At 45.5% G+C, this 8,335-nt stretch overlaps 1 protein-coding gene across 1 annotated transcript in view; it reads left to right on the forward strand.

Annotated features, from left to right (window-relative positions):
• Positions 1-8,335, forward strand: part of TYRO3 (TYRO3 protein tyrosine kinase) — a 40,535-nt gene that overhangs the window by 28,624 nt on the left and 3,576 nt on the right. Inside the window, exons 13-17 of the mRNA XM_009277550.1 lie at positions 1,490-1,582; positions 2,577-2,698; positions 3,009-3,118; positions 4,597-4,756; positions 6,134-6,270. Of these exons, the coding sequence (XP_009275825.1) occupies positions 1,490-1,582; positions 2,577-2,698; positions 3,009-3,118; positions 4,597-4,756; positions 6,134-6,270 (622 nt within the window). The remainder of the gene's footprint in view (positions 1-1,489; positions 1,583-2,576; positions 2,699-3,008; positions 3,119-4,596; positions 4,757-6,133; positions 6,271-8,335) is intronic.

The raw sequence follows: 8,335 nt of genomic DNA on the forward strand, positions 1-8,335 counted from the left end.
GCACGTGGTGAGTGCACCCAAAACCAAGTCATAGCTACATCTTCTTCTGTGTATAGAGGATCTCGTTCAGTTGCTTGATTCAACGCAGCACTACATCATGTGACATAGACAGTTCAGACAGGTCTGCTTTGCCCTAATAATTCAGCAGTGAAAGACGGTATTCCTCCAAGCATATATCCTAGAATAAACAGAAGAGTATTTGGGCTGAATGCAGCGACAAGCTAACTCATCTCAGTCAGGCATATTTGAGTAAGTAGTCTAACTCCCTTCTGATTCGTGATCTGAAGAGTGTGCGTAACAAGGGCAACTAACATGTTCATCAGGCAGAAGTCTGTAACAAGAAAAGCAATTAATAGATAGGTATAAGTCAAAACAAGTATGTGCATGTATGTATGTGTATATATATGTTAACCTATGTTATTTCACCCCTGTTGCCTGTAAGGCAAAAATTAGCTGTGACTGACTTAAAGCAGAGTCACGTTCGCTTATCTCGAGCTGAGTTTGGCTGCCACAGAATACCAGTTTGTATTTACATTAGTGTGAGTTCCATCATTTTCTCCAGTTTCAACAATAATCCTAATTGGTTTGCAAGCTGTTTTGTGTAGTCAGGCTGTCTACCTTCAGGCATCTAACTTGGGAACTGTCACCCTCCAGAGGCACGTTCCTTCCTCTGTTGACTGTAAAAAGGGAATCTACTTTTGTCTTCTGAATCATATTTAAATTACTTGCCTAAAGCAGATAATGTGAATACGCCCCCACAGGTCTAAGTCTGATCTTGCAGCAGGACTGGAGGACTCCCGCTAAATTCAGCAGCAGCAGTGGGGGAAGTAGTCCACTGGGCTAATTCTTGATTATACTGATATACTTCCATAACTCTGGAGTAGTAGCAATTAGAAATAATTTACTCCAAATTTATGCTCATGTATGTCACTGCTGAATTTGGTCCAAGCTCTCCAGTAGTGTGGTTATTTAAGAAATCTTAGCTCTAGCACCTTAGAAGACTCAATCATGCTAAGAGATGTAAAAGCGTTGATCTTTCATGCCATCCTTATCAGAGATGAATTGGGGTCTGCCGTGCCAGCCAGGAGCTCCAGGCCGTCTCCTCAGTTTTCACATTTTCTTTAATTTTGTGTGATGTCTCCTCTCCCCGACATTGTAGTTTAGGTCCTTTTAGCTAATTAATTCTTACATCTTTAACCCACACATGATTTCCATGGCTTCCAGTGAAAGTTGTTACTGAGAAAAGAGCTGCTAATCAGGAGGTCTTTACTCTGCCAAGAATCAATTTACCAGATGTCCCTGATGTGTGTTTACTGCCGCCCATCCCAGGAGAAAGTGTCAGGCTCTGCTTTGTTGTAAACTGGCTCATCTAGCTGTAGATCTGAGAGGATGTGCTGTGCCATGAAGAACAAGCTTCTGATAATCGTTATCTGTAAAGTCCCTTGGAGCCACCCACAAAGGAGGAAAACTTACAGTCACTTTTTTCCAGCGGACATCTTCACCTCGACTGACATTGAGGAGTTCTTGCGAGAGGCTGCATGTATGAAGGAGTTTGACCACCCGCACGTCACTAAACTAATCGGTAAGCCAGCACTGCTGCTTGTGGTGCCACAGAGCACCACCCGATCCTGCACAATCCCACACAGCCTCACATGCTCGCCCCACATGCTCGCCCTCACTGCTGTCCAACAGCAGTGCTAGTGCGGCCACCTCTGTGCTGCCTGGAGTCCTGCATCTATCAGCATTGCTCCTTCCCAGGCCTAGAGGGAGTTGGAGTATGCGTAAGTGCTCACAACACTTGCCCTCATACACCGGCAATAAGCATCTCATATTTAAGCTATTTCTTTGGTTCTTGCAAATACCACAGAGAGGCTGTGGCTGGCTGAGGTATGTCTGAACTGATGTGAAATGTGGACAGGTAGGTTGGTAGACAAATAGAGGGAGGGGAGATTGTGCCTTTCCAAAATACTGGGTAAGAAGCAAGACATTCATGGGTGGGCACTATGGAACACGGGCGATTTCCAGAATGTGGAGATTGCTGTGCAGACCCCAGGGGTTTGGGGCTGTCTGGTCTGGAGCGATCCTAGGAACATTTACCACAGAGACTGTGGCTGGCTGAGGTATGTCTGAACTGATGTGAAATGTGGACAGGTAGGTTGGTAGACAAATAGAGGGAGGGGAGATTGTGCCTTTCCGAAATACTGGGTAAGAAGCAAGACATTCATGGGTGGGCACTATGGAACATGGGCGATTTCCAGAATGTGGAGATTGCTGTGCAGACCCCAGGGGTTTGGGGCTGTCTGGTCTGGAGTGATCCTAGGAACATTTATAGCCAGTCCTGCAAGGAGAGCTGAGTGCCACTGGGCACTTAGTACTGCCTCTGAAGTAAACAGGGTTAGAGGTGTCTTAACACCTCCTGGCATGATGACATGCAAAGGAGCTTGGAGCATGGAACCAACCCACCAAAACTGCACATTTTCCTCCAGATTTGTAAGAGAAGGGCACAGCATCCTGTAAGATTCCCCTTGGGACTGATCTGTTTGCTAAAACCCCTTTGCTTTGTGTGTCTTCATTAGGAGTCAGTCTACGGAGCCGTCCCAAGGGCCGTCTCCCAATTCCCATGGTGATCCTGCCCTTCATGAAGCATGGAGACCTCCATGCTTTTCTACTGATGTCACGGATTGGGGAAAACCCTTTTGTAAGTCTGTCTTACTGTAGAATTCCTTCTGGGAGGGTATGGATTTTCAGAGAATGTACTCAAATTAGTTCAGGGTTGGTCTCCCACAGGCATTGGCAGATGACCAGATTTTGATACCAGAGGAAGTTGTGGGATGTGATGTTGAAGCGTTGAAGTATTTAATTCCATGCATGTTGAAGACCAACTCCTCCATTCCATCCTCTCCCTATATCCCCCATCCCTGCTCAGTAATCTAGCAGCAAATCTTGCAGTTTTGCCATACATGCTTGAAAGCTTCCAGGAACAGAACTTAAACTGTTATTTCTTTCAGAACTTGCCTGTTCAGACACTCCTCAAGTTCATGATTGACATTGCCAGCGGGATGGAGTACTTGAGCTCAAAAAATTTCATACACAGGGACCTTGCAGCTCGGAACTGCATGTAAGTGACCCATGAGTTTTTAGAGAAGAGAAAGACCAGAATGGGTGAGAGAGGGATGAGAAACCTTTCGTGTGACAGAAGTGGGAGGGATCCTGTCCGAGGATGCTGGTCCTTGCATTTAAGTGACAATAGGCATAGGGGAGCCATGGCCATGGTGGTGGGGGTGTGTGGTGGTGGTGGTGGTGGCGGCGCTGGGGGTAGGGAACAACTCCTGATGTCCCACTGAGCTTCCAAATAGACCCTATTTATAAGGAACTTTTCCATCATTGGTCTGCACGTGTATTTTCATAGGGTTGATTACAATATATGTTTGTAATTAGTCACTCTAATTGCTGTGTTTCAGCACGGGCTATTTGTTCCACAATATAATGTAATCAACAGGAGAGAATGGGTTTGGCTGTGTTAGGAGAAAGGAACTTTCTTTGTAGCCTGAAATCTGTATTTCTTGTATCTATTTTGAGGACTTGATTATCACAATATAAGAAATGTAGAATTTCCCTGAAAGCTTGTGAAGAATGGCTTATGTGGAGAATGCCTTTAGAAATAATTGCATGTGAACACACTGTAAGATCCCACATTGCTGTTCTTGTCCCCAAACTGCTTTGTCTACTTTGAAGGGAAGAAAAATCCTTTTTTATCCTTTCCCCTCTGCTTCTTCCCTGAGAATGGAGTGAGGAACAACCCATTCTGGCATACAGAACTCCGCCTCTGAACAAAACCATGACAACTGGTAAAATCCACAATGAGACACAGATTTCCAAAGGCATTTGAATGTCCAGATGTACGGACAGGAGCCTGATAGTCATAATGAAAAATGATGGGTTAGCCTGCTTTGACATTTATGAGAAACACATACTGATTTCCTATTTTTAAACATTTAAAAAAATACAGACTTCCTTTAGAGGAAGCTGAATGCCTATTTCATCATATCTTCTGGGAAAAGCAGGGAGTCCTTTATGAGACCTGGGAGCTTGAAGTCTTTGTGGGCTATCTACCAACATGTCTAGGTTTAAGTGGGTGACAGAGCAATTCAGACCATTAACCAGGCCTGGAGAGAAGATCTTGCAGATCTAGTTTGAGCAGTTGTAATAGACAGTCTAGGCAAGCACCTATGTTTTTTGATTGCCTATACAGGGTGTAGGCCTCAGTGGTAGCAATGAGCACTACAGATGTCCTCTGTCAATCTTGGAAACTACAGGAAGGAGTTTCTGAGTTCACTTTGGCTGACAGAGTAGACCATCTGAGCATGGTCATTTCCTTACTTCCTTAGTCCTAATTATCTCCCTGTTAGTCTCAAGGAACTGATATGAGACCACTAAACTATTTCACATTGGTCATCAAGCAGATGAAGTCATTATCCTTCTGGGCAATACTTGGTGAACTATATACCTCAATTCCCTGGCCAGACAGGGACATACCTCTTTTTTGCCTGAGGTAGCCAGTAAATGCTTTTCTCAGTCATTAAAACTTTCCCTTAGGTTGGATGAAAACATGAACGTGAGTGTTGCAGACTTCGGGCTTTCTAAGAAAATCTACAGTGGAGACTACTACCGTCAGGGCTGTGCTTCCAAGCTGCCAGTGAAGTGGCTTGCTCTGGAAAGCCTGGCGGATAATCTGTACACAACACACAGTGATGTGGTGAGTTTTGCTCTGGTGTGTTTGGGGACTACCTGTATTCCTGCTGAAGTGGAGGAATGCTTCTGTATTCATTGAGAGTGGGAAAAGGCCCTGGTGATGGGAAGGGGAATTTGCCTTGTGTTTGAGGGACAGTGCCACCTGTGCCTTGGGTGCTTTCAGAACTTAAGACTAGAGATGTGTATGAGTAGTTTATGGCAAAAGACATGAACCCTTTTCCTCTTGTCCTTTGGTCCTTCATTCTTCAGTGCTTATCCCCATCCCCTCCTTCACCTTTCCCTTTCTCCTCCTTTTCCTCTCTCTTTATGCAGTCTCTCCTTTCTTACTCTTACTCTTTTCCCTTTCTCTTCTGCATGACAATTTGAAGGTGACATTTGAAATGCACATAAGCCACATGCTTATGTACAAGTGCAGCAATGGTACTCCATCCTACAGAAGGCATTGGTGGAACTTTGTAGACTCTGAATATGTCAGTGCTTAGACACTCCTCCCCATCACTTCGGCCTTGGAGAGTGAGGCTAAACCCATTCATCTGAAATTTTTGCTTCCTTTCCCTTTGTTTTTTTTCTTCTGATACCTTCTCCCCTCTTCCTTGCTGCCTTTTCATCTGGTTTCACACTAGTTTTGTCCTTCAGACTTGTGGACTTGCCTTCCTAGTTATCCATGTCACAGTGTCCCTGAAGAGATCACCAAGAGCACCTTCTAACTCGGCTGCTGTGTTGCCCAGTGATTGCTGTAACCACTGTAGGCAGTGTTTAGTGATTGGTGATCACTAGTTCAGCCAGTTTACAACAGACACTGTTTTGCTTATGAAAATCACAATTTCTTGCACCTAACAAACCTTGCCGTTTAGATTTAAATGTACAAGTACGACTGTTGCAGTGCAGAGCACAAATGAATGTGAGCCATAAGTGGTTTGTTCCTTGCCCTGTTTTATTGGCTAAACTCTGCTTTCGTTTGCGCCTGTGCATTTCTAGTAACCCAGAATCTGGCTCAAGGAATTAAGCAGCTGATTTGTGAACTCCAAACCAAAATCTTCATGTAGCTGGGAACCACAAAACTGATACTGCATGCCTTAAAGAACCATGAGTAGGAGATACTTGGGAGAGGTCTGCAGGTGGAAGGCAGCAGTAGCTCCCAAATCTTCCCCTGCAGGATGGGGCTGAGCCGGGCCTTCACCTGTCTCCCAATATGATGCGTCAGCATCAGCTGGGTCATTTCTTTGTTTTCTTGTTAGAGTTTGGATAGTCCTTGCATCACTGCTACTCACATGACATTACCCCAGGCTGGGAGGGTTGGCACAGTCTAAGCATGCTGAAACCCCACCCCAGCAACCAGGGAACTGTCTGTTCACCTGTTCTGTGTGCTGTTCTCTTTCAGTGGGCTTTTGGGGTGACCATGTGGGAGATTGTGACCCGAGGGCAAACCCCTTATGCTGGCATTGAGAATGCAGAAATCTACAACTACCTCATCAGTGGGAACAGGCTGAAGCAGCCGCCGGAGTGCCTGGAAGATGTGTGAGTACTTCCTTGCCCTGCTGACATGTGATTCCTTGAGAAGTTTGGCTCACTGGAAGGAAACAGGGGCAGCTGGCTGGAGCACTGGTCTGAATCTATCCACTTTCCAGTACACAGAGGCATTCACTAGAAAGTCTCTGGGTTAGCTACCAGATACTCTTTGCTGGCACAGCTCCCTGGAACCTGTGGTAGCTACACAAGCAGCTAACTTGGCTCAAGGGTTTGAACAGTGTCAACATTAGAAGCTCTTGGCTTTGTGGAAACTATAACTGTGTTTCCTCACACACTCCCTGCTCACTGCTCCCTACCTTCTCAGGCCAGCATGTGAGAAAAGAGATGAGTTTCATGGCACACCCCAAAGGTTGAATAGAAAAGCAATCGAGCAAGACTATGAGAAAACTGGATTGCAGAGGCAGTGGCCTGCATGTGTCTTTCAAAGCTGGGCCCAGTTTTCAAAATTGGATCTACTCTTACAGAAATAGCAGAGTGAAAGAGAAAAGGAGAGAGAGGAGGATCTAAGGCTCTGTAGATCAATGTCCCGCCTTAAATTACAGGTGGAAACAAAGCCAGGACAGTCTTGCAGATATTGGTTTCAGACATTTTCAGGTTTGCAGGAAGGGTTCAGGTAGCCCACGGAGGAGCAGGCAGCCACATGCTGCAGCCTGTGCTCCTGCCTTAGTCCTGCGGCCAAGGGGCCATTCTTGGCCAGCAGGTTACGTGAAATGTCTGCTCAGGAACCGTTGCCCCATGGGTGGTGGCTGCAATAAGTTTCCTAGAGTCCACGCATGGGGCTGAGGTCCCCCAGGGAGTGTCACCATAGCTTCTCCCAGGGCAAAAGCTTGCCTAGTCCAGAAAAGGCGAAATCATTTCACTGAGTGCCCAAGCAAGTCTCTGTTTTCTCTGTGTCCTGCCCAAAGCAAGACATAACTATGAGCACTGACTTTAGTGGCCTTTCAAGCCATTCCTTGTGTGTAAAATGGACAACGTAACATCCTCTTTCCTCCCTCTTCCCTCCTGCTCTGATGGTGGATTATTTCACGTGGTTTCCTTTCTCCAGCCTTTTTTCCACATAGGGAATAATCTGTACTCTTGTTATTAAAGCTGTACTCTTTTATCTTCTCAGCAGTTCATTTTAACTGTTCCCTGAGTTTAAATGAAAACATCGTTATACCACTGCTTAAATTCATTATATGTCCTGCATCTTGACTGCTGTGAGTAGTTTTGGTTCCAAGTTGTGGAGCTTATGGCCATAGGATGTTATAGATGCCAAAAGTAGAGAAGAGATTCAAAAAGCTGCAAGGCATTGAAGAAAAATCCATCAAAAACTACTAAAAAGGTACAACCTCCATTTCAAGAGGCCCTTGAGCTACAGGTTATTGAGACCTGAGAGAATATACCAGAAAGATCTCACTACATGCTCACCCTCAGGTTATGTGCTTTCCGCAAGCATCTGCTACTGGCCACTGTCAGAGGCTGGGTACTGGGGCAAATGGACTTTTGGGCCGATTCAGTACAGCCAGTAGTTTTCTACCTTTCTTTCAAATGAATTTCTGCTGTTTGCCAGTGAGGGTAAAAGAAAGTATTTAATTTGGTGCCACAGAATAGGAAGTTTCTATCTTATCTGGAGCATTTAGAGTTATTTCTACCGTTTGTGAGGGATGTAAATCAGGATTAAGACCACTGAACCATAGAAACTTTCTGTAAAACTAGTGTGAGGTCAAAAACAGTCTTGTAAAGCTGATAGCAAGCAAGGGACACAAAAAGTAAAATAAAAGCCATCGCGAAATGCTTTATTTCCCAGTAAAGGCCATATCAGATTTTTTCTATTTACAAGTTTAACTGAGGTTCGTTTGTCTGCGGTGTTTCTCAGTGCCAGTACTGTGCTTTGTTCCTGTTGCCTGCAGAACTGGCAACAATAACGCCATAGGAATGCAGCTGCCAGTCTTGTGGGTGATGCATAAAGAGGAGGAAGACAATGGCTCTGGCCGTGCTCCAGCCCAGTGGGCTCCGGCGGGAGGCCTGGCTGGCCGGAGGCCACCCAGCCCAAGCGGGCGCTGGGTCGCAG

This window comes from Aptenodytes forsteri, unplaced genomic scaffold (assembly GCF_000699145.1).
Source record: "Aptenodytes forsteri isolate BGI_AS27 unplaced genomic scaffold, ASM69914v1 Scaffold146, whole genome shotgun sequence".
Lineage (NCBI taxonomy): Eukaryota > Metazoa > Chordata > Aves > Sphenisciformes > Spheniscidae > Aptenodytes > Aptenodytes forsteri.